This window comes from Streptopelia decaocto, assembly GCF_964273445.1.
Source record: "Streptopelia decaocto genome assembly, chromosome: 18".
Classification (NCBI taxonomy): Eukaryota; Metazoa; Chordata; class Aves; order Columbiformes; family Columbidae; genus Streptopelia; species Streptopelia decaocto.
The window spans coordinates 5,477,909-5,504,502 of record NC_138673.1 but is presented as its reverse complement, the minus strand read 5'-3'; the positions used below and the strand labels follow the sequence as shown (position 1 = coordinate 5,504,502).

The 26,594-nt window shown below is 43.3% G+C and overlaps 1 protein-coding gene across 3 annotated transcripts in view; it reads right to left on the bottom strand.

Annotated features, from left to right (window-relative positions):
• RFFL (ring finger and FYVE like domain containing E3 ubiquitin protein ligase) overlaps positions 1 to 26,014 on the bottom strand; it is a 29,024-nt gene extending 3,010 nt beyond the window's left edge. Inside the window, exons 1-8 of one of the 3 annotated variants that reach the window (XM_082068648.1) lie at positions 25,902 to 26,014; positions 22,416 to 22,494; positions 14,159 to 15,061; positions 8,259 to 8,449; positions 3,646 to 4,050; positions 1,804 to 1,887; positions 1,265 to 1,472; positions 232 to 255 (exon numbers count right to left, since the gene is read on the bottom strand). In XM_082068648.1, the coding sequence (XP_081924774.1) occupies positions 232 to 255; positions 1,265 to 1,472; positions 1,804 to 1,887; positions 3,646 to 4,050; positions 8,259 to 8,444 (907 nt within the window). In that variant the 5' untranslated portion in view covers positions 8,445 to 8,449; positions 14,159 to 15,061; positions 22,416 to 22,494; positions 25,902 to 26,014. Of the gene's footprint in view, positions 1 to 231; positions 256 to 1,264; positions 1,473 to 1,803; positions 1,888 to 3,645; positions 4,051 to 8,258; positions 8,450 to 14,158; positions 15,062 to 22,379; positions 22,495 to 25,901 lie in introns of all 3 variants that reach the window. The other 2 variants (XM_082068647.1, XM_082068646.1) reach the window with 2 other exon arrangements.
• Between the last annotated feature and the right edge of the window lie 580 nt (positions 26,015 to 26,594).

Here is a 26,594-nt window from a genome sequence, read left to right as displayed (position 1 = left end):
TTTAGATTGGATAACAGGAACAATTTCTTGGCAGAAAGGGCTGTTGGGCATTGGAAGAGGCTGCCCAGGGCAGTGGTGGAGTCACCATCGCTGGAGGAGTTGAACAGACACAGAGATGAGGTTCTCAGGGATATGGGGTAGTGGTGGGCTTGCCAGTATTAGGTTTATGGTTGGACTTGGTCTTAAGGGTCTTTTCCAATCTAAATGAATCTGACTAAGAATATCACTTACCAGTTTGATCATCAGTGTCAGAAACTGCAACATAAGAAAAAGAGAAAGTTATTTGGCGAGAATAAGAGAAACTGGGAAAAAAACTACTCAAGCAGTGTTAATAAGCAGGAGATGAAAGCCTTGAAGGGACATTACTAAACCAAAACTGCTTTTTCTGATCCCCATGCAGAGGTTCAAGCTAAATCTCTGATCAGCACAGGTCCAGCTGGCAAGAAGCTTTCTCCTCCTGAGCTTACACAATAGCCAACACTTCACAGAGATCAGCTCCTATCCAAAGTGATGGCTCCGTTTTTAAGACAACCTTGGAATTAATGCAGTGCTTGGCTTGCTACAACTACACCTTCAGCAGCCCCTTGTGCCAGTTTCTTTGGTGTTACACAATCCCACCAATACGGTTGAGCAAAGCTGAGACGCACAGGCAAGAGTGATTAAGGGAAAAGGATAAATTTTGCCAAAAGCACAAGATACGATGAAAGAAATGAAATTATTATCTTCAATATTGCACTATTTGTAGAGGACAAGGCTTAGAGAGAGGCGTTTAAGAAAACAGGAGAAAAACTTGTGATGAGGAGAGTCAAACACAGATAACTGCAGCTGTTGAGCAGCAGGAGCCACCATCACTGAGCACACACCTGCTCTGCACTGCCCACCTGCTTGGTGGCGTTTCCCCGCTCGCTTTGCCAGTTCTGAGTCACCAGGTAAGAGCCTACCCAGCACCTGGTCCCCTGTCTCCAGTGGCACATCAGCTGTTTAATGCAGAGACCAGCACGCCCTGCCACAGCGATACACAGCCCTGAGGCAAACAGCACACAGTTCTCGGTTGTTGCTACTATGGGAAAGTCACTCCAGAGCTACCATAACGCTCTCCTCTTAAACAAGCATGATCAGTGGTGAAGAGTGTAGTACTTTAACCTGCGTAACACTCCCTCCTTTCTCCTCACTTGCATGAAACAGAAATGTAAGATAAGTTCTATTTCCTTTCTGTGAAAAAGGAAAACCTGGAAAACAGGTACATGTTCACTAAGTTTCTTACCTAGATGTTGAAGGTCTTTCTCTTTATAAAGACGAGTCACCCTCTCTAGCAGCTCCCACTTCTCACAGCAGCCTTTGTAGTTGACAAAGTTGCGAGCAAGAATTTCCTTCAGCTGTCGCACCGAGAGCGCGTTGATGTCTCCGATGCTTGTTAGGTCTGAGAGAGAAGCCTTCCGCCCCTGCACCAGGTTATCTTCCGAGTCGGTAGACTGAAAGGAAGCAAAGGTGGAATGATTCTTGCCCTCAACATCTAGCATTATAATTTAAATCAACTTTCAGCATGTTTGGATGTACATGTAACTTTACTCTGTGAATTCCTCCATCTATCAGAAACACAAGTCCTAGGATGGAAATCAATAATTTCTATTATAGTGTCCAAATGACACCAGTCCTTTCTACATGTAGAGGACAAGCTGATGCCAAAGAAAGGGGCTGATTTGGTCTGCTGGTGGTCAGTCTGAATTACTGTTGAGCCACCCGTCTCTGCAGTAATGGTTCTGTGGTGGCAAATACAGCCCAGAAAACCCAGGACACACAAACCTGCGTCTCCTCCTCTGTTGGTGCTTCTGCTGCATTCTCAACTCCTGTCATATCAACTTGGCTTGGAGGCACATAACCATTTGCCTAGAAGAGGAAACAAAGCTTTCACCAACAGCATCTCTCGTGAGTGTCCAAAGAGAAATAAGCTCTATAGTTCGGCCTGACTGCAAACCCGCCCGCTGGGAGGACAACCGGCAGTGGGAGGTAGAAGTGAAGCACACTCACAGAACGTTTTTCATGTGCAGCCCTTAAAAAAAGCAAGTAAACTTTAAACAAGTAAAACTTTTTGAAACCAAAGTGTAGCATCTGTGCCTTTAATGCCCTGTTTTACTTAAACCCCGAAAGAGGACTTGCAGAGCAAGATCCCACTTGATGTTCTGGTGAAGCTGGACCAGGAGACCAAATTTATACACACACACATACACAAATATATATACATATATATATCTATATATGCGATCCTTCACCAAAGTATTGTGGTGTGACATGCTGCATTGTCACATCAACCATCAGTGCAAGGCTCTGCACAAGACTCCTCTGTAACACAGCTCCAAGTTTACAGGTCATCTTCAAACTGAAACCCCTCCTCAGGTGGGTTCTGGACTGGCCAGACAGGAGATACTGAGTGTAGGACCAGCAGCAAGGAAGCTGGAGAATGAGAAGGGGCAGCTGCTCTGAGCGCTTAATACAATGAGAGGAAGTGCAGTGTAATTCCTGCTGACCTGTCCTCAGCAGCTCATTCCCCTCTGTGGTTTCCCTCCTGACACACAAGGCTGCAGTGTTGCCATCATGCTGACCTAAGTGGTGACTTGTCAATATTTACAAAACAAGAGAATAACAATAATGATGAAAGAGCCTGAACTGTAGCAGGTTGTCATGCAAGTAGAGACAAGAAGCTGAAATGGATCATGGGGCAGCAAGGGAAGACAGCAGAGCTGAATTTGCTGGTAAAAATCAGAATCACAACATCCAGAAAACAAAAAGGCCTTTTAACAATTTGTAAGAAAATACCGTCACAGGAAAACTCTTCTTTTGTACTGGATATATCTGCTGAGGAAGCAGAAGGTACATACACTTGGACAGCTCTGGTCCAGCCCAGTAACAGGACTAGTAGCAGATGTCGAACACTGAGTAAACTTCCCGTATCAGATAGCAGAAAGGCAAACAAAGCAAAGTCAATAAAAAATAATTAAGCTGAAATGCCCCTGACAAGGTTTGTCAGAACTGCAGGGTTTGTCACAAGAAAAGATTTAACAAGAGACTCAGGTTTTGTCTTCTATTAGAGCGCAGAAGACACCAAAAACCTCACCCGCACAAGCTGGATCTGCACCAGCACAGCCATCGAGTACCAGAGGAACCGGTCACAGGAGCATCTAGTGGCAATGGCAAGTGACCAGATCACCAGAGCAAACATTCTCAGAATAGTGATATTCTTCTTAGAGCCAACGTTCAATATATTCAGCACTGCCCACCAAATTAAGTTCCACTAGTGTAGAAAGGGAATGGCACACCAGAGTTGGTGACAGACAGCAAGTCAGAGTTCTACACACAAGTCAGTGTAAAATAACTCATTTTACTTTCCTAATTATTCTGTAAGAGAGCGTGAGGTCCTCATTCCAAAATTAAACACAAGCCTGAGAAGTGCATGTATAAAATGCAACTGAAGTATTTTGTCATCTGTCATCATTTTGTCACCAAGAAGCCCTCCTTGCTTTTTAAGTGGGCATCTTTAACATTTTTGGCACATTATCTACTTGGAAAATGTCACACAACATCTTAGTGTTTAATCCAAAAATGAAGATGAATGAGTTTGTAGAAGATGCTTCTGGCTGGAGACCGTACCTGCTGATGTTCCTGAGCTAGTGAACTTGAGATGGGATCTGCAGACACTGGAGATGCATCAGGTGAGGTAGAAGATGCTATGCTGGTTGGTGGGAGAATCACAAAGTCTTGCTGTCCAGAGGCACTAGTATTAAATGGATTTGTTCTTATCTGATCTTCCTCGGTAATTATAGGCTGCTGGCTAAGAATCAGAAATACCAGGTCCTCCTTTTCACGACACAACTCTGTGGAAATCTCACGGAGTGCCAAATAGTCTCGCAGATCCTTCACCTTCATCTTGATCAGCTCCTCCCGCTGAAAAGCCGTGGCTCGGAACCGCTGGCACAGGTGGCAGAGCCGGGGGCCGCCTTCGGGCTGGCTGGAGCAGGACGTGCAAAAGTTCTTCTTACAGTCCAGGCAGATGTGCTGGGGAAGAGAAGGGAACAGGATCAAACCGATCCACACACCCTGTGACATCTCTCTACCATCTGGAAGCCAAAGTAAGTATTATAATCATTATAATAATAGCCTCCGTTAAAGCATAATCAAAGCCTTCTGATTGATGAAAAGGTAACAAGTGTGTTACTCATGCTCCTGGATGAGGAAAAGGATTGAGCCCATGGGCAGGTCACTAGATGCCTTACAGTTCTTAGAAAAGCTCTCCATTCAGCCAGAGTGAAATCCTGGATTCCTAAACAAGTCTCTCAAATGACAGGAGTTTTCTGCACCTTGTTCCAGACCTGTTCATCCAGTTTAAACCACAGATTAGATCAGGAGATATCTAAGAGGCAGCAGACTTTGAAGTAAATTACAGCAAGCTGTGCATTGCTTTATAAAACAACTGAATGAAAGCTCGAGCGTTGGAGGGAACTACTTAAAAACATTTCTCTATTGCATAAATGTGATACTTGCTACAAGCAACTCCCCCCTGCTTTTTTTTTTCTGCTTCAGTTTGTTACCATCACTAAACAAATCTATTTTTCACCATAAGAGGAAAAGGAAACAGCAAGGCTTACCGCATCTGACAGACATCAAAGAATTCAACATTTATTTATGTGTCAAAAATAGCCAGCTTATTTGGAAAATAACATGCACGCTATGTGCCAGTCAGATGCTTAGACAGAAAGTGTTGGAAGTTTTGGAAATATTAGGCCCCAGATGCTTATAAACTTTACAGATTGAACTCTGTTTTTTACTCTTCGTATTTTTTACTGTTGCGGTCTCATCACTCAGGGCTCCATTTTCACAAGTTCCAAGCACTCACAGTCCATGTTGACTTCTGCAGAAACTTGACTGTTCAACACTTTGGAAAGTCAAATTCTACATTTTCCAATAGGAATAGCAGCACAACAGCCACATTATGCACCTTTTAAAAAATCCTGAGGGGAGAAAGAACTGTTTTCAGTGCTGGTTAAAACAACGCCAATTCACACTTTCAGAGAAGACACGTTTCTATGAAATCCTGACGTCCTGACCCATTCAGAGCTACGCCAGGAAAAGTACATAGAATTGGAGAAGAAATGAATACAAACATGGAAACAAACAGAAAGCTTCATGAATTGCTTCTAGTGAACAGAGAACATTTTTAACTTCACAGCTCAAAGAAAGCAGAGCTTTCTCATGTTTTAAAAGGTATAAATACACTACTTGCTTACCTAAGCTCCTTCTGATCCCCTGTACAGCCTAGCAGCCCCCCTGCCCCCCCACAGTTACAGCTGACAGACTTCTCAATTAGACCCGGGAATACACTTATAATGAGAGTTAGTGGAAAAAATCCCAATTTCCTGCCTAAGCATTTTAAGGCATGGAAGTTTCTACCACAGAGAGAATCTCTGGTCATGCAAATTTGAAACCTCATCTCAAAATTGCCGTTTGGGGCTCTGCCAAGTCCAAGTGACTTTCATCAGTCACAAAGCAAGACAGGAAGGGCAATTTCCGCACACCATCCAGTTTTGATAAGTTCTCCTTCACTTGGTTATTATAAAAATCATTAGCATGTCACTGACTTTCTTTCTTTGACCCTACGATTGCAGGCAGAATCCACTTTCTCGGGAAATTTTCAGGGCAGAGACAGGAACAAACACTCCAGAAAGGCAAAGGAATGGAAAATAACCCTGTTTACAAGACTTTCCCTCTCTCAATCACCCATCTCTGACTGGGGAACAACCAGAACAACTGCGGAAAATTAAAACAAAATAAACCCCAAACAACTGGGCTTTAGTCTCTGCAAACTGCCGAGTGGCGCCCAGGGGAACGACTCCACGGCCAAGGACCTTCCAGCCAGAAAGCCCCTACTTGAGTATTTACACATTTCGATATCACATAAATGAGCACAGGACAAGGGCTGCGTTATCCAGCGTGGGTTTTGCAAGCAATTAACAGTAATAACGCGAGTCTGCCTTAGTTATCAAATGATACATTTGAGAAGTCAAAACCAAGCATGTCTCTGGCTTATCAGTTCACCACAAGGATTCATCTTCAGAGCAAAAAAATTCCCCAGCCTGTATCTGAGCATCAAGTATTTAAACATGCACAGAAGCCCTTTGCTGTGTCTCAGTATTAAGCAGCTTTTACAGCTTCAGTATATTTGCTGAACTCTGACTGAAAGGGCAATGACTGAAGACACCGATCTCTGCAGGAGGATTAGTTTCAAATGTTGTTGTAAATTAAAACATGTTACTAAAAGGTCAAACCGCTTCTGAATGATGCTCACTGACTGGCAGCACCATTGCAGGATGGCCAAACAGAAGTGAAATCCCAAATCTGTCCAGAAGCTGTTCTGGTTGTTTGCTCTAACAGCTCATCTCCCACAGATACCAGCACGGGGCTTTGATACACTTGGCTCTCCATGCACAGGAGAAAACAAAGAAAAGCCAACATTCAAGCTTTCACCACAGCTACTGTTGTTCAGGGTTTTGGGTTTTGTCTTGGTTTCTTAATCTTACACTCTAGTTTGCCAGGAGCTTTTGTCTGTAAGGATGAAAAGAAAAGCATCTTCCTGAAAATGTCAGCCAGTTTAAGGCACCGAAATCAGAAAATGGGGGAGGAAGGAAGAACAACCCATCTCTACCAAGAACGCTGCCATCGCTTTCTGGCAGCGGAGAGGGGAACGAAGAATGCTTGCTTAAAATTTAAAAATTCAGTGGAATCCGTTTGCTGCAAAAAAACAAGATCAAAAAGTCATCTCAGAGAAGGAAAACAAAAATCTCAGAGTTTTGCTACCATCATTAAATTTTACATGCTTTGACAATTAAAAGCATCTTATAAATATATGTTCCATTCAAACCTCCCCTACCCTAATCCTTTTAGTAGGTGCCATGGTATATGAAAAATAAATTACAATTATGATAAAAGATCAAGTACTTAAGATACCAACATTCTGCTTTTTGGGTCCTTTCTTCTTGTTGTTTGGTTAGTTGGGTTTTTTTAAAAGCAATCTAGGTTATTCTTATGGTCACCAGTGTGGAAGGAATTAATTTTCATGTATCGTACTCCAGTACAAACATTAACTGGAGAGTAGAGTTCAAAGGTACTGCCTCTCTTGGGACAAAATGCAGAGTTTTTGGTGCTCTCGTTGCAGCAAAGTGAGATTTCATACACTTCCTGGTCCGTGTCAACAAAATTAAGGAATTAATATGGCTTACAAACATGTCAGTGTTTTACAAGTTTTGTACTCGGTTCTTTAGCCCAAATTCCCTTCTGGAGAGCCAGGACCAATGGATGATCTGTCAGAGCTCCCTGCAGCGGCCTAAGCTGTGGAGTCACCTCACTCAAGGCAGCCCCAGAGGCTTCTGCTCAGTCCTTGTGGTGGCAGAAGGAAGGTTTAGGAGCCTCCTTTCACAAAACAATATTAACCTCAAACTCATGGATAGTCTGCACTGAATAGCAGAGACAGGCACACACTTTGTTCAGCTGCCCCCACTACACCGACAGCCAAGTCCTGCAGAAACCCAGGGAACTCTGCTGGGGGCAGAAACATCTTAAATTGCCTCAGCAGATCCTCTACAATTTCATCACCAAAGCTTTACCTACGCCCAATCAATCAGCATGTTTTCACATAGGTGGAGCGGTGCTGACGACTCTTATCCAAGGCACTGCTTTGAAGACAGCTTATATTAGAACATGTATTTCATTAGATACCAGGAAAAATGGGACCATCGTTCTAGCACTGCTACTGTATAATCCATCCCTAACTGGTTTCATTTCTTCAGCAACTCTACACACACTCTCAAACTTTACAATTGTTCAGCTTGAGCAACAATAGTTTGGAAAATAGATATGTCCCTTCATTGAAAGTACCAACAGATTACTAAACTTCTTGCCACATTTTTTTAGGACGTTAGTGTTTTTATGCTCAAGTTAATGCTCCTTTAAGTGATGATAGGCAGTTTGGCTTTCTTCTTTCAGTGCCTGAGAAAGCCAAGTCTACCAAAGGTTAACTACCACATTCCCAGTCATCTTTAACTATATCTGCTAATTGCGAAAGAACGATGGAAGAGACAGACGCAAAGGCAAGCTGTCTTTCCCCATATGGTAAGTCCGCCTCTACGTACGCCCATTTCTCTTTGAATTGGCTCTTTGGGACTGAATGGGAGGCAGCCGGCAAAGCGCCAGAGCAGACGCTTGCGACTCACCTTGGCGGTGGAGCTGTCGAAGGGCAGCCCGCAGGCTCTGCAGCTCTGCTCAGCCGCCGTGGGCGACGGGAAGGAGCTGTACCCGGGGTTGGAATAGGCTTGGGGTCGGGCTCCCGACGACGGCTGCGGCTCCATCTCTTCGGGTGAGCCATCCAGACACAGCCAGTTACAGCAGCTCGCCCACATAGTAACTGCAAGCGGGAAAGATACACGTTAGAAATTATACAGGAAACAAATCGTCAACTGAAGTGAAACAGAGCATAAAATACGTATTAAAATTTCCCACCATTGATTCATTTTTGACTCTGTCTTTGTAAGTTTTGATCTTTCCTCTAACTTACAAGCACGTGCAAAAACCACACACACGGTCCAGCACCGTACGGCTCCGGTGAGAAAGGACAAATAAAGTTCAGGAGAGTCATTAGGGGCATTTCTTCAAGTTCACAGCTTACAGCAAAGATAAGACAAATTTTATGTTCCAGTTGGCTATATAAGAGTCTATGATCAAGTTTGCTGTACCAGGCTGTCTCTATTCCACGTAAACCGTAATGCACTGACTTTGTTTTTTGTGCGTCGCGAAAAGCAAACAGAAGCTCAAATTATTTCTCATACATTATTTAAATAAAACCAGCAGCAAGATCACAGATGGCTTTTCTTCAATTTCACTCTAAATCTCTCTGCTGATTTGCAGCTACAAATCTAAAAGGACAAAGGAAAAGACAAGGACGCTAGAGCCACTTATTTAACATATGCCAGTTCTCAACTGAGTTTGCAGCATTACAAGGCTAAATCATCAACAGCAAGCAAATGTCAGTAACTTAAAAATCAAATATTAGCTTTCAGTAACTTACTTGGGAAAACAATGGCACCTGAGACACAATCACTTGGTTTATTTTCTTTTGCAAGCTAAATAACATATATATGTATACACTTACCTAAAATCCTAACAGTCCAGTGCAAAATGCGTGGGTTTGGAGTCTTCTAAGACCACCCAAGCAGAAGTATTCCAGAAATACACTGCTATAAACTTGCTTTTGGGAGTTTACAAAGAAAACTGAATTCATGTGAGCAATCAGTATCTAGAGCACACACCATGTGTCATCACTTACTGGTCAACAGAACACAAACAGAACACAAACTGCCTCCTCTGCATTTCTCCATTCACACTGTGGTTCCTGGACTGTGTTTCTTTCATGTCTTAAAAACCGGGTCCATCACTGATAGTTTTAGACTGCTCGATTTTATCAGCTTCTGGAAATAAACCACCTCTCAGCTACACAGCCAGGTCATTTCTTTCGCCTCAGGAAGCTTTGCCACTGTAAAACTCCACGTTCCCAAGGGAAGGGGGCTGGCGCGAGTCCTAAAGCTTATTTGGTATCATATCCTAACACAATGTTCTGTTGAATTCTTTTTTAAAGCTGGGTTAAGCCTTTTGGGTTGATGTACTTGAATTGGGAAGCCTTTGTAGTCTGGTGCTGTTCCAGCCTCTGTAGCTTTAGTGGCATCTTTAATCCTTTCAAAACGTGGCTGAATCGGGCTCGTCAAAGCCAGCGCTGTCGCGGCAGTGGACACATGCCTTTCAGATTCACAATGGGGAGCTGCCCGGTGAACTCTGCCCTGCAGCCTCAGCGGATTTGAATGTTTAAGTGAAAATCTACAGATTCATTACATGATGAATCAGTGACACAATTCTTGGTGTCACTGATGTGCACAATGCTGTAAATTGCACTTAGGCTGGCAACTAGATCTTAATCAATACATGGAATTGTTCCATCAACAGAAATAGTGTATCATTCAATCGTAACACATACTTCAGATATCATACATAAAAGAAACAACGACTCTTTCTGCACATTAATTTTCGAGCTATCCATCCCACTCTAAAGTTAACACATCCTTTCTGGGGCAAAAATACTAAATTTCTGTTTTAAACTGTGGAGGTTTAATTTGTCCCTAGGAGCTGCAAACCTAAACAACACGAAAGCTGCACAGTCAACCAAGTGTTCACAACCCCCGCGGCAGTGAAAACTGCGTCCGTAGTGACGTTCCCTTCCCGCTTCAAGGACCCCTGCAAACCGAAGGCCACCCACGGTAACAGAATACACAAACGCTACTGCCTGCCCCAAAAACTCTGTTTTCCTAAAAAAGGACAGCCCACTAATTCACCCTGGAACATTGCAACATGTCAAACACTGGGAAGAAAAACACAAAGGAGTGCACAAACCAGGATAAAATAAGACAGAACTCAGCATTCAGCTGGAGTTGCAGTTCTCTGTAATTGCCAGGAAATGAAAAGGTTGACAAAAGGCTCAGATGTTACTTTAGAAGAACCTTAATCCTGCTCAACTACAAAAGCACAGAAGGGAAATGTCCATAAACAAACAACTAGTGACCACCAGGACTGTCCCCTGATAAGTAACATTTTTCCAAAGATCTTTCCCATCTTCAAGAGAAAGAAGCACATGGAAACACAACAGCCATTCCAACAACACAGACATTCCTGCAGCCTGGAACAGTGTATGTCAGGGTTTAATTATCTAAGGACCTCTACACAGAGGGGTAAGTCTATGGTAGGGCTGCTCCAAGTGCAAGGAAAGGAGCTCACAAACGTTTCTACCTCTGCCCATGCAGTGGCCATCTGCTTTACATCTCAGTCAGTATCACCACAACTCATTTGGTAGATATCTGCTCCTGTTTCCAGATTGCCAGGAGACCCAAATGGCTGAAAAGCAAGAATTACACTGTTGATGGCTGGAACATGCAGCAGATGCTCCGTGGGAACCTAATATGCTGCCACGAGTTAGATGAAGCTTTGCTAACCGGCAGCTGTGCTACCAAGCAGATATAACCGAGACTTATGATGCTAAAATGTCTCTGTGCTGTCTATAGCTGCACTAAGACAACAAGAAATGCAGGTAAAATTCAGCAGCTGCTCCAAGAGGGATTTTTCCTTCATTCTGTACAGTACCAGTTTTAGAGCAGAGGAAATAAGCTCGGCCAGTGGGAGAGGACTGGTAGGGGCAAGCAGAATTCCCCAGTGAAATTCCAGGATGGCAGTTTCCTGGCTCTCTCCACAATGTTTTGCTACAGCCTAATTATTCCCTTATTTATGTTGGTACCCATTCAGAGGATGTAGTCAGCACCATCCAGAAACCAATAATTTCCATAAGCAATGCTTTGATGGCTGGGTTGTTGGTACAGATGTGGCAGAATTTGAGCAGAGTAACAACAAAGCAGAGCCCTGTGTAAAACCTGCCACTCCTCTGCACATGAATGGCGAGGAGCTCCCCAGTTACACTGAAGTGACAAAAACACCCAGCCAAAAACGTTACCAACAGAAAGAGCTACCTTTTTGTTGTGCTCCAAGGCTTGGTAAACACTGACAATAACCTGACTAGTATTCACATGTTGGTTTTGAGAAGTCAACCACGCCATAGACTCCAGGAATTTTCAAGCAACTTCTTGAATAGAAGATGTTGACTTACTGGCGTGACTAACGTTACAGGCATTACTGATAGCAGCAGTCTTCGTTATTCTTGGACATGATGCTCATAGTGGCCAGGGGGAGCTACAGAAAACAACTGTTTTAACTACACAGCTGAGTTTTGGGAGACTGAAATCTACATGGCAGGTGCCCAGCAGATGACTTTTGGGAGCCAAAAAGTACCTGCCCTAGATCCTGACTGCATGGTGTGCCCGGAGCATCGGTGAGAGCAAAGGGAGCAGGAGCTTCTGCAAGGGCGGTAGTGCAGCATCAAACAGTCCGTCCTGGACCTGCAAACACATCCACCCACATGGCAATCAGCACGCCGGGCTTGGTTATGGGGAGGGGGATTGTTTTATCTTCTTTCTTCAGTTTCTTTAAGGAAAAGCCAGAAGAAATCCCATAAATATTGGATGAGGCTGGGAGCTGCTTGCCATGGTCTGTGGGCAAAGCGGTGCCAGCGCTCTATCGTGCTCTGCGGAACTTCGTTTTTCTTTTTTTTCCGGTATGAAGCTGTGAATGCCATTACTCTCTTCACTGATTTGAAACAGAAGAGTGAAATTCATTTCACCACCTGTTCGTTAACATGTTCTACACATTACCATGAGTTTTGTAGAAATTTACAGGCATGATTTAATTCCAGAGGAAATACCAGTGATGTCAAAAGTTTTCCTCCCATACACTGCTGAAGACAGTATTCATGATGCAAGCCTGGACTTTTACACTTTCCATCTTCATTAAAAAAAGCATCTGAACTCAGGTTGTCACTATATATGCAATATTAATGGCATAATCTTGCTGGCTGGAGTATCAGAGATCATTGTCTACATACAAGATTTATTACACATGCTTTGTGGATTTTCTATCACAGGGTAGGCTTTGGCTGTATAGGAAAACCGTGGTTTATGCTTGAATATAGAATTTCCCTTTATTTTCCTAAGAGTGCAAAAAATAAGAGACTAGAAAAAGCAAAAGGAACATATCTTAGAATAACTGAGCTTTTGGCTCTGTATAAATAAAGCTCTTGATGACTGTGTCTGGCTTCCCCTTTTCGTGACTGCTCAGGAATTTGGGGGCTGGAATGCAGTAGCACCAACACACTTGAGTTGAGGGATCAAAGCAAACTGAGCTCCCACAGGCAGCTGATTTTGCTCCCACACGAGAAGAAGCCACAGCAACAAGTCCTCGTCCCCCTCCCAAGAGGCCACTGGCCCCTGGAACACCAGGGCTGATGACCCCTGGGGCTACTGCGCCTGGAGAAGGGTGCCAAAAAGGGAAGGAAATGCAAGACAAACAGCAGCTTTGCTAGGGCGTGCTTCCCCATAATAACATTTGCTCATTAGCCCTATTAGCTGCCCTCACACCTCCTAATTTAGAGGAAGACTGTTCACCACCGTGAGTTTCTTTCCTATTAGCTCCCTGAACCATCAAGCTCCTCTTCCCATCTCATTCAAGACGCCATCCTCCTTGACTGCCTTCTTACTGCCTTTCTGAGCCCTACTAGGACCTTGAATTACCTTCTCCCGTTTCTCAGGGATTTCCAGGAGATTACCGCAGTGTCTCAGTCTTCTCTCTCCACCTTTCACGAATGCTGTTTTGAAATTGTTTGAGTGTTTAATGAGTTAACCATCTTGGTGCCTCATTAAGAGCATCATACAGTTGCTCATTGTTACCATTTACCTTTTTTTTTTTAAACCTGCACTGATAAGAAATGCTTTGCTAAAATTAGTTTCACTAATAACCTACCACTTACAAACTGAATTCACAGCTTGCTTGGTCAAAAATTAGTATTTACTTGATAACAGAGCTATAGAATAATCTGCTCAAATGACGTTTATGTATTAAGTATTATTTTTATCAGCCTGTGACATGAGTACACAGACCTGAATTATGATAAATGGGAGCAACCATATGTTGGGACAGGTGGAAAAGTCAGCAAATGAGCCATTTGCAGGAGGCAGGAGGCAGGTTGCCAGTCTGAGCATGACATTTGCAGAGGTGGCGTCTTAACAAGTACAAAGCATGAGAGAATGAGGAGTGGGGACAAGCACTGGCTGTTTATCACGAAACATGTAAATCTAACTTGCTATATACAACAAGTGGATTGGACACATAAGATTTTTACCTAGGGACAGAAAACAAAAACGTATTTATGAGTAAAGGTACTACTAGTTCACATGTGCCCAAGGTAACAGCACGCATATCTTGAAAAACATATGTAAATAAATATCACCACTGTATCACAGCCAGAAACATGAGAGTTCAGAGGGAAGAGAGACTGAAATTTTGGTATGGTAAGAGGAGACATTTTTCCTTTTTCCCTATGCTTTCAGAATGTCTGGAGACATTTCACATCCTAATCATCTAAGTATGCAATACCAATAACCTTTACAAAGACAAACACATGATTGCTCACCAGTCTGATCAGCAACTTCGATGTCACTCTTAAAATTTTTTAGGTGAGAAACCAGCCAGCTACGAAGGCAAAGGACAGAGCGTTCAGGTCAGTCTGCAGGGAGCGCGGTCAGAACCAGGTGTCCAGGTTAGCTTCCGTGGTGTCTCGGTCAGGCTTCTGTGTACCCAGGGGCACGGCAGGGCCAGCAGTTGCCCTTGAACCGTGTCTGCGTACTCACGTCCTCTGGCTGCTTTCGATGCACCAAGCAGGCAGATCCGGGCACCCCATGCCCATTCGCTGCCTAGACCTTCCCCGCTGGATGTGGACAGAGCACGGCTTGTGCCATCAGGTGATCCATCTTCAGATGCACTCACGCAGCAGGACACAGTTCCATCTGTGCTTCTCCACCTCAGAGATGCCTTCAAAAGCCTCCACGTGTGGACACCCAGCGTCTCAGCCAGCAGGAGATGCGGCACATCCCAACACGTCCAGCCAGGAGCCAAATCCAGGAGCGCAGCACACAACTGGATCCAACGGCGTGTGTGCTCACTAGGTGTGCTGCTCCTCCGAGCACGCGAGCCCAAAGGAAGAGAGTCTGGCTGCACACCAGCATTTTAATTAAGGAAGTGACATCCATTTACCACAGAGCAGAAAGTAAACAGCGTAGCCCATTGGGGCAGGGTGCAGAGCAGCGCAGGAAAATGCTGGAGCGGAGCCACCGCAGCTCAGCACAGAGACAGCCACACACAACCTCAATGAAACGCTATCGCCTTCAGTTAGCGCTGCTTCCAAGAGAAGTACCAAAAGTAACTTCCTAGTTATATGGTGCAGAGGAATCATCATGCAGACAAAGATCCTTTATACTGCTGTAACCTGCTTTACACCCGAGTAAAGCATTTGCAAGGTAAGCCCTTACAAAGTTTGCTTAAAAGACAGGAAAATTAAGAATTAGAGTTCATAAATACATGAATAAAAAGCATTTTCTAAGAACATTTTGCAGCTTTACCAGTGTTTATCAGCATGCAATGTTAGAAGTAATTTGCAAGCTTGCTCTCAGCAACACTTGCTGCTGCTGTTTGTTAAATCTACAGGCAGATCTTCAGTGAAAGCACCTTTGTCCATCAGCAGATGCCCCAATACTGTTACAAGCACAAAGGATCGAAACTTCAAGCACCTCTGTGAAACCAGAGAGCTGCAATTTTCATTTGAAAATTGAGATGATGGTTTTAGAAAGCTGTGTGATTCACACGGCATTGCCCAGGAAGCCGACTCCAAAGTCAGAAACAGAAACCCTCTCACTTGCCTCCAGCTTTGTATCTGAATTGCAAAGTCAACACTCACTTTCTCTTGCCCGTGTAGCACAAGCAAAACCAAATTTTAACATGAGAAGCTTGGCAACCATGTTTCATTTTAAATGGAACTGGGTACCTGGGGTGTGTATTATTTCAATACAAACTGTTTACTTCAATCCAAAATTGCACTTTATATATTGAAAAGTGTTTAGATAAAAAGTTCTTCTTGCTATTAACTGTAATTAGGTCTCTATACATCTGCCAAGACGGAAACGCAACAACAGCCTTTTTCCTTTGCAAGTCAGTGACATTCTTGCAGCAAGTTAACACAAAATGAAGTGATTAATGAAATCACATGACTAGTTTTAGAAAATTATTTATCTTATGCAGTCTATCTTAATTGCTGTGTCGCATACCTCTTCCCAAGCAATGTGCTGTGACCTCAGACAGACTATCTCACTTCCACTCTCTTGCTAGGCTGAAAAACAATTAAAAATCCACTGCACACTTTCACATCAGTATGGTATTCATCAGCAGGACAAAATTCAGTCAGCTGTAATATTTATAGCATGAACCAAGTCACAAAGAGAAGAAAGAAAACTCCGGAGAAGTTAAGATTGCAGAGTACTCCATTTCATTATCATTGCCACCTCCCAGCCCCGTGTGGCTACACGTGTGTCTCCATCGTTTGTCCCACGCACAGAAGTGGCACTGACAGTGGAAATCTCACTGTCAGAACTTCAGCAACAAGCAGTCCAGGAACCCTGGGCTATCACACACCATTTCAATCACTCCTTTTCATTACAGGCAAAAAAAGGTCAATGCTGGCTTGTGCTCTGAATTTTTTGCCTCTGTTCATTCACATCCTCACAAGTCTGCCTTGGGTTTCATTTCAGCCAGCTGTTTTTTTCAAGCAGTGGGTAGCTGCTGAAGCTGAAAATGCAATATGTAGGAATGAATTGCTAAATGAAAACTTGAACATTTAAATAACTGTGTAGCTTCCTTAGCCAGTTCTGTTCAAGGGAGATCATCATTTCATGCTCTCCAGACTCCATCCCAAAACCCACCTGGACCACCCCTCCATGACAGCCACACAGCAAGAGCTGGGGGAGGTTACCTGGACCTGTGCCCACCTGAAAGCCAGAAGTGGTCTCCAAAGGCACAGCGTAAGCTTTTCAGGGAGCCTTCCTCCTAACACTACAAATACCCCACTATCTTCACAAGTTTTACATTGCCTAGAATAAAATGTTGCTCAAACTATGTTTCTGCTGTGTTACAAAAGGCTGCTGAGAATTAAATGACTTCAGCGTTCAGATATTACAAACAAGAAGGAACAGCTCCACAGTTTAACCAGGGAAATCAGGGAACAGCTTTGAATTGCCTCAGCTTTTACCATGGAAGAAGGTAACCCCTGTTGGGTGGTTTTTGTGATACTCTTCTCCTAAATGGGGGGAATGCAGGGAATTGGAGAAAAAAGGGAAGGAGAAAGGATGTCAATTTGTATTTTCATCACATCAGTAGAGTTCCCACTTCAGATCAAGAAAGATCAAGCTCTTTCCATCAAAATCCTCGGCCCAAGAGGCCTGTAGTGACAGCTGCACATCTTCTGTCATTGTGACAGGAGGTTTCTCTCCAACTGGATAAATTACACGTTCATCAACAGTTCATCTTTGGAATGATGCACTAGCATATGGGGGCAGTTGAATGGAGGAGAAAGACGCATTATCCCAGCCAGAGCTCCTCAAACTTACAAAATCCCTTACCCCAATCTCCAGAAGCAGGGCAGGGACACAGAAAACAGGAGGCACCACAAACTGCAGCGATGTGCACAGGAACCCCCGTCCCACCTGGTGCACCAGGATTCAGAGAGACGAAGTGCTCTAAAGCAGCTGGTCCCAAAATAGAGACAGTTCTAAGCACAGTCTTAAGTCTTGCAGTGCTATTCATCCAGCTGCTGAGCTTGGGTTGGAGGTGGTACAGCAGCCAGAATGACATTAAGTTTGTCTGAAATTGGGATTATAGTTGGCACTAATGCTCTAAAGACTCCATGTTATCGCTGTGTCTCAGACACCGAGAATTGAGAGTGTTTGCTGATAAGCTACAACACCAGCTGGAAATTCTGTAAATTACTTTTCATGCCAAGCTTCAGGTTTATTTTTAAACGCTAAACCAAGTCTTTTTTTTTTTTTTAAGACTAAAAATTCCTCACACACAAAGCCTGTTCTTCCCCCCTTATTTCAGGAGCCGTTAGTGAAAAATGAACTTAAACCTCATGGAATTCATACATGTGGAAAAGTGCACGTGCACTATAATTGCTCGCAACAGAGATCTGTGCGGACTGGTAGGTAACCTCTAACCTATTTAACTGGAGCCTGAAAACCAGATCATTTTTATTTAGCTAGACTGAAAAAAGATCTGACTGTATATAAGTGAGGCACATCGTAACAAGTACAAACACTGCAGACTCATTTCGTAGCTATGCCTACTCCAAATTAATCTGAACTCAAATCCAAACTAGGTGCTGAAATAGAATAAAATGCAACTGCGTCTCATCTCCTTTGGTAGACATGGACAAAGCCAGGCACACACGTCACATCTGAAACAGCGTGGAAAGCTCTGCTCTCCCAGGCTGCAGAAATACTTACAAGTTTGTCAGCAGTTAGAGAAAGGTCCAGGATATTGAATACACCACTGAAAAGCAAGCCTGAATACTAGTTTTGTTCCCGAGACAACAAAGATATTGGAATTAAAAAGTCAGTTTATTTGTGGCATAGTCACCTCAGCTGTAGATAAGGAAATATACTCCACCCCCATTTGAAATAATTTAGTACAGGTGAAAGCTTGAAATAGCCTTTGAAGTTGCACTCTTAAAGCATTTCCATAAATATTAAGTATTACTTTTGTGCCAGTCTCCATTTAACACTGAAGGGTTTGAAATACACGATTGCTTACATGCAAGAGCCTGAAAACAGAGGGGAAGTTCCAGCTTTGCCATCCAGTGTCTCTCAGCAGGACCTGCATGGACTGCCCGTAACATCGATGGTCATTTCCAACCATCTCTGCTCAACTTGTTTTTAGGGCTGCAAGATGCTAAATGGGTTCCTTTACCCCTGCCCTCCTTGAACCGCCATGCATCTCTTCTTCTAGCCTCAGCCTCTGCACAACATTAAGGACTAGTAACCCCAGAACAATGCAAACTGAAATCTGGGCTTTATTCAAACTGATCCATGAACAAACCCACCAGCCCTCTCATCCTGTGTTTTCGGTAATTGTGTTGATCAAAGCAAGAAGTCAGGATTGCTGAACATTAAATCATTGTTGGATCCTACCTGTATAAAATATAATTTTAAAAGAGACTGAGAGGCTACTAGGTAATGAAAGCTTCAAACAGCCTTTAAGGGCTGGGTCTTCCCACCTTTGTCATGAAGGGGAAATATCCCATATATGGCCCAAGCCAACAGGCATATCAGGGTCACATTTCAGTTCATGAGTTTTGGCGAGCCCAAGCATTCAGATATCATGAGTCAGTGCTCCAGAAATCATTGGGTTTTATAAACCAATAAATCTATTTCATTTTGTTTGTTTAATTTGCCTGGGATTTGTTGGGGGCTTTTTCCTCAACCTTTGCAGTACACAGGCATCATCACATTTTCATTTTGCTTCTCGGTAACTGGGAGGAGCACTTTTTTTCCATTCTGGGTTTGTTTGCTTTGTAAAATAACAGACAAGATTGTCACATTAGACTAAATCCTGGCATTGGAGCATGAAGAAAAAAAACCAACAACAACATACCAACTATCATGGAAGCTGGGAACAGATACTGTGCTGTCTTGTACTTTCACACAGGCCTTTAATAGGAAAGAACACTTGTTTTTAAAATAAGACTTCAAAACGTCTTCACTTCTGCTCTCAGATCCCAAACAAATAACAACTTATCGGGCATTTCAGCATGACCAGACTTGACTGCTGCTGCTATGAAGCTCCCTGCAACACGATCCATTCCACCAAGAACCTGGTAAAATCAACATGAACTTTCTTCTCGTTTGAGTTCTACTTTTCTCAGGTCAATAGTTCAGCATAAACTGCCCCATTTTCGATTGCACACACAAATTCACATACCACTTATTTCTATTTTTTAAAAAAAGACCTGAATTCCATTAGGTAATTACTTTCAGATTAGTAATGGGATAAATTACTATGGGACAGTTGGGGCTGAGGATTTTTGCTTTCAGTTTCTAGCCCTGTTATGGACACTCTGCCTCTGGGCCACTTCCATTCTCCACGCTTCAGTTTTCCATACATAAAATACAGATAATACCTCATCAGGGAGAGGAATTGTTAATATTTCATTTCTTCAAAGCAGTAGTGTATTTATAATGGAATTAAATACTTCCAGAGAAGTATCGCAGCTCACAGAAGGCACTTCTGGGAAGAAATGCTGACAGTGAGTGGCCTCCTTGAGCATCCTAACAATTGAACATTAGAACAAACCACAAAAATATATATAAAAAAAAAGGAGAGGACAAAATTATTTTGAGGCCAAGTGAGTTTCACAGAAGAAGTGCAAAAGACAATGCAAATCCAGAGGAATAGAAGCCTTAGCTTGCATTATTAAGAGTCACATCCAGAAGCAAGAAAACAAGCTTAGGCCTCCGTAACAATCCGTTACCAAGTTGCTGAGGTTTGCAGCAGAACAGCGCTGGGAAAGCACTGATGAGGAGACAGGACTCACTCCAAGAATGATCATCTTACTTCACTTAGACAAAGCCTTTCCTGAATTAGGCTTGGCCCACATTCTGTTGTCTGAAAACGCTTCATTATATGCAGTTGAACACATTGCTTGAAAATGTGATACAAATGGCATTTGAAGCAACAAAAGGTGAACAAACTAAAATGGTAAAACTGCATTAAATGTGTTATGTATTATCTCTAAGCTATACTCATTTTGAAAATCTTTAAATAGGTTTTCACCCATGGAAAAGTTCAGAGATGGTATCAGCACCACTCATGACTATCAGATAAAGCTTTCTGCAGATTTAAGATGTCTCTGAGGGCAGATAAAAAGAAATGCTGCAAGTGCTTTGGTTTTAACTGCGTTACTTTGCTACAGACAAGTAATCATTTACTGCTGCTTTGAATTCCAACTGCAGTCTCTATGCACATTTTGTAGGTATTGCAATTCATTTCTGAAGGTCCAGCAGCAAGATAAACAATACATTTCAATTATTTTCACAAATTTCTTACTTCGCTCAGAATGACAGTCTTGATTTAGTTATTTCTACTGCAAAATCAGTCTGTGATCTGTCTTCAAGTCAGAGAAGCAAGAAGGACAAATAATAACAGAAACAGAAAGCATAATAAGTTTGTCAAAAAGAAGGCTGAGGTTTGGGGCTTTCTTTTTTTATTAAATACCTGCACCAACTCCCTCTTGCTTCTCGTCTGCATACGAGATGAGATCTTACTCCTCTCACCCAAGAGCCCTTTGCACGAGAAGATGCACAACAACAGAGCAGCTTTGCCTAAGCCAACAAGGAAATGCACGATCACATACAACAACTGATAAACCTTTCAATCCCAGAAACATACAGCATGAATTATACAAGTATCAGTCTCTGACTGGAAGAAACCTGCGTTCTCAGCTCCAAGAACATAAATCAGGCTATATATATAAACACCAGCTTCAATTTCTACTTTTTTTTGATTATACAGTCAAAAGGGACTTGGAAATCTACACTTTATTTGGCATCTGAAAAATAAACTGTTTCCAAACTATTTTGTAATGCTTGTGTAATGGCCTCAAGACAGCCGGTAATTTAGACAGCTGTGCGACGAGCCACAGAAGCTGCATTTTAGAAATCGCCCTTCTTTGGAACAATTGAAACTTTCTCCAGGACGAAGTCCGCACACAGAGAGCAGTGTTTCCCTGCAAGCATATAACAGTTTCATTATTGTTTAACTACCAAAAACCAGCTTCAACAATCCATCAAGCTTGCCATTCTATCCGTGTCTGCTGCTAGCCCTGACTACAGGACACATATAGGAAGATGTTCAAGGATTCAGTAAGTTATTTGTTAATCTAAACAGAGAAACATTTCCCTTCTTTTAATGATTAATTTGACATTTTAAAACCTGTTTGGGAAACCATGGGCCTGTTTGTTCTCCACATTATTAAATCCCAGTATCTATAAAGAAACCTGTTCCACCAGATGAATAAAAGCTCCATTTTAAAATACATATAACACAAATTCAAAGGCAATCCTATAGAGAAGGGATTCCTCACTGCAACAGAGCAGCAGTACCAGTTGTGGTTCCAGCCCAGCTGTGATTATTTAACACCATAATACAGCAGAATATTAATTTGCTGCTCACCAGCCCTCCCATCCCGGGAGGTTCAGCAGGTTTCCAAAGAACTGTGGCTGAGGCAAAGTCATAAAAAGCACCAATATGTTCATGGAACAAAACTCAGCAATGCATATTCTTATAGGCATATCCCACAAACTTCTGAATATCAATAAAAAGGTGGCAGCATAAAAAAAAGTTGATGTTAAATTAGTATCTTAGTGTACACTGAAATACAACAAGAAAATTCCTGTTCCAAGACTATTTGGGAGAGAAGCCAGATGGCATTAGAGAAAGAAGCCTAATTAATATTTTGGAGTAAAGTGAAAACCTCAAGAGCAATTAATGTGAAGAATTTGTCAATTTTACAGACACTAAAAAGAATAAACAGCGTCTCAGAAAGCAACAATTATTTTTAAAGACAGTCCCTTATGGGAATATAAATTTAAAATACTAAAAAGGGCTTTCGGAGGTTGGAATAAGCCATCTCTCAGTGCTGAGGAAACTGGCTGAGAAAGAAGGGAGAAACTAATACAAAATTTGAATTCTTGATCTGACAGTCATACTCTGTTTCCTAAAGAAAACTGTAATTTTTCAACTTTGCAATGTACCTTGGAGACTGGATAAGCACCTTCAGAGGGACATACCGTGAGGTGGTTAGAAGACTTCGCATGCAGACAAGTTCCGTTCCTGACATCAATTCAGAGATGATGCAATTCTCCTCACCTGTGAAACAGACATTACACTCATTCATCCCTGCAAAGTGTTCTGTGCTCCCTGAACACCCACTGGTGCGAGTTCAAAGTACTAATTTCTGTCTTCTTGTAATGACCATCCCTGGGAAGCAGAAGAAAACAAGCGTGTTATGGAGAGATGCAGGTAGGTCCTATCAAAACTAACAACTGGAATTGTTTTGGGGAGTGGGAGACAGGCTGGGGTTTCACGGTGGAAGCAGGACATCTGGGGGGGGCTGGAGAAACATTCGCACCTGTGAATACATTGAAGCACAGAGCACAAAGAACAGGCAGATAAATGGCAGCATCATCGCAGCGGCGCAGACCTTAGCACAGCATTGACTGTAACGCTTCCCTGAGAAGTCAGATCAATACTTGAATATTCAGCCCACACCAGACCACTGGCAATACTCAGGTAATTTATAGCCACACTGTGCTTGGAGTCAGAGCTCAGACTCAGGAAGTACCAAGTTCCCTTGTTTTTAACTACTACATACCAATAGATCTTTTTTTGCTGGTCAGCAGCAGTTCACACACAGATGTGTCCAAAAAAGGAACATGTGCACACAACTATACGCATCTCACATCATCCTTCTGACAGCAAAGTGTTTTATTAAGCACCAAGTACTTGGTTCCACATACTTTCTAATTTCTTATCTTTGGATCAGGCTCTGTATCCATCAGGACTGGTCAAAGGCTTTAGAGATGTTCTGAGATATTCTACCTACATATGAAAATGCTCTCTTCCTGTAACAGACAGGAAAGTAGGCTAAAACTAACGAAACACAATTTTTCCTACGTGTCTTACCATGAAACCAACCCACATGAGACAAGGGTAGCATTTTACCTGGGTAGATGCACGGACACAAAGACACCAGCCTGCCTGCAACGCGGGTTTAGGTGAGTCAGAGGCACAGGGAGATGAAAGCACCACAACTGCACAGAAATCTGCTTACGCCCTTCCACCACGCAAAAGCTCGTTCAAAGTCTAAAGCACGAGTTTTAATAACCCTTCTATATATAGCACTGGAGATTCAGCTCAAATCACGCTCAAGCCTGATTGAAGAGTTTACAGTCTCTCTAAGTTGTTACAAACAACACACGTAGAAAGTTGTGTAACAGCAAATGAAAATGACAATTTAAAAACAAACAAATGAAACAAAACCAACACAAAACCTTACTGAAGTCAACCACAATAAAAAGAAAACTACAGGCCTAGAGAAAAGATAGATAGATAGACAGACAGACAGACAGACAGACAGATAGATTTTGGTCATAAATTCAACTAGTGACCACCAACCCCAAAATGTAATTCATATATATTCTTGCTTTGTGCCCTCATTGCAGATTATGGTATTCAGCTCTCATTTTAAGTTGACTTCTAAGAGCTCAATCACATGTACCTGCCAATGAGAAAGACTGAATGTCAGCCTACTTTTTCTACCCTACAATTACATGAACTATTTAAATGATGGCTTTAAAACTGATCCAAGTCAGCAAAAACTTGAGCAGTTAAGCACTAACCCATGAACACCAGTGTCAAGGCAATCAGCTTTTAATTAAAAGTTCCATTGGTACCAGCTGAGGGGACATGCAAACCACAGAGTGCTGCACCAGGTGACTGCACAGGCAGAGAGAATTACCCCTACTGGAAAACAAGACCATAGCCTGAGTAAATTATTTGGGTTCATTAGACTCAATTGTTCTACCAAAACGAATTAAGTTTATAAGGATGAATGCAAGATTCGCCCTCCCCATCATTATAAACACAAAATGTGTTAAAAAGATCGCAGTATTTGATGGGTGGTGGTAGGTAAGTGCAGGGATCTGGAATTTGTAGAAAACAACATATAAAAGCTCACAGCTTTGTGTTCCACTTCTTGGCTCTAGAAAACAAGGTAGCAATGGAAATGACGCCACAGGGTAAACACTCTGTTTGTTTCATGTAATCGTGTGTCTGCCTTAATGATTATTTATCTTAATATATGCACTTCAAGGTTTTGAAATACGACCAGCTACAATGTAAACACACCAAAAATGCAAACTCATAATGCACCTGTCATTCCACACCCTAATGAAATGGAGACCTAAAGCAGCATTTTGTATGTTCTCTCAATTCCATAGGTTCCTACACCACCATGAAACAGTTCTCCAAAAACAAGGTCCAAGACCTCATGTGCTGCCTACGGAAGATCCATTCTGTGTCAGAGGGGAGGAAGTGAGCTCACACAAAACACATAAATGAAACCGTTTTATGTCTCAGCAAATTAAACATTACCCTGAACATATCTTAATCAAGCAACCATAAAACTAAAACATTCCTATCTACACTTTAACATTATACTTCCCTTTACAGTATCTCAGTAAGCCTGGCCATCCTCCCAGTGTTTGAAAACACGTGACGTTTTCAAGTGCAACTCTTATTTATCAGACAGTCATAACATCGAGCACCTTCATTCTTAGCTGCTTTGCCAAGTCCTTGGTCTGTAAAGGCTCAGCCTGGGCTTAAGAACCTGCAATCACACACTGAAATACCAGTAAGAAACCAATTTGATGATATGTCAACACTTTCTCCACAGGAAACACCTTGACCAGTTAACAGGAACAAACTGTTCTGAAGAACAGTCGAGTACTTTCATTATCTGAACTCCTTTTGCCTTCTGCAGCAAAGGCGGGACCTGCGTAGCTTTCACTTTGCTGTGCGCCCCTGAATTGGAGCAGAAGCGGAGCAGAGTTGCTCATTAATAACCCGGGTCCTTCTTACCACAGCAGCACCGCCCCAGGTACCAATACCAAACAAATTAGTACCTCAGACATGCCAAAATGTAAAGAGACAACAATTTAAGTGAAGAGCTGTACTGAAGGCTGGCGCTTATCCAGAATTCCTCAGTTCTCACAGTGTTTGGGGCAGAATAACCCACTGAACCTCAGAGCGCCTTTGGGAGCATAACTCAAAAAAGGGAAGAGTTTCTGAACGCCACTTTCTAAACAAAAGAGGCTGTACCTGAGTCCCACCTGCCCTGGTAGGGAGCCCTGCAGGCACTTCCCATGAAGGAGTCTGCCTCCCCAAAACTAAACCCCGGGTGCTCGCAGCCCCGCTCCAGCCTCTCCCTGTCCCCCGCCAGCCCTGCTCTCCCTGCCCCGTGCCCCCCAAGCCCTGGCAGTCCCCTCCTGCCCTGTATCCCCCCACACCCTCAACTCACAGCCATCCCCCCACCCCACAGTCATCGATAACCCGCAGTGGTCGTTCCACAGCCTCACGGCCCCATTGCCCGCCCCCCATTGCCTCACACACCCTCACTGCCCCACACCCCAAACCCTGTCAGCCCCACGAAGGCCCCACCCCCTCCAAGCCCTTGCAGCCCCCTCCCCAACACCGGCAGCACCCCAAGCCCTCACCTGCTCCTTCGGCAGCCCCGTCCCGGAGGGAGCAGCGGGGCCGCGCCTGGCCGGTCGGCCCCAAACCCTCCGCTCGGCGGCGGCGGCGCTATGGCAACTGCCCACCGCGCGGCGGCCAACCACAGAGAGCAGCCCAGAGCGGCGCCCATAGAGCGCTCCGCGCGGCCCGCCCCTGGCGGCGCGGCGGCTTCTCTGGCGCCCTCAAGAGGCCGAGAGGGCTGCGCCGCCCGCGGGACGCGGAGGCTCCGAGGGTCAAAGGTTCGAGACCCCATCTCAGCAGCGGGGATGAGAGGGCTGAGGGGTATCCTATGTGCTTCAGAAGGATTCCCACTGTGTGCACGGAGACTTCACAGAATCACAGAATGTTAGGGATAGGAGGGACCTCGAAAGATCACCTAGTCCAATCCCCTGTATAGCACAAGAAGCTATAAATACAGGTACACATATATATGCACATAATACATATAAACACATGCTTATATATGTATTTTGTAAATATCAAGGGAAAACAAGCCCTCAGTGAAAAAAGGCATCCCCACTGCTTGGGGTGAGGGGTGCCCTGTCTGCCTGGAACAGGTTTTATCACCCTTTCTCAGCCAGAAAGTCCCCTTGGTTCAAATATAACCAAAAAGTTTTCAGTTTGGACCATCCCCTTTTCCACATACCCCTGTGAACCTTGCTCCCCCTACAGAA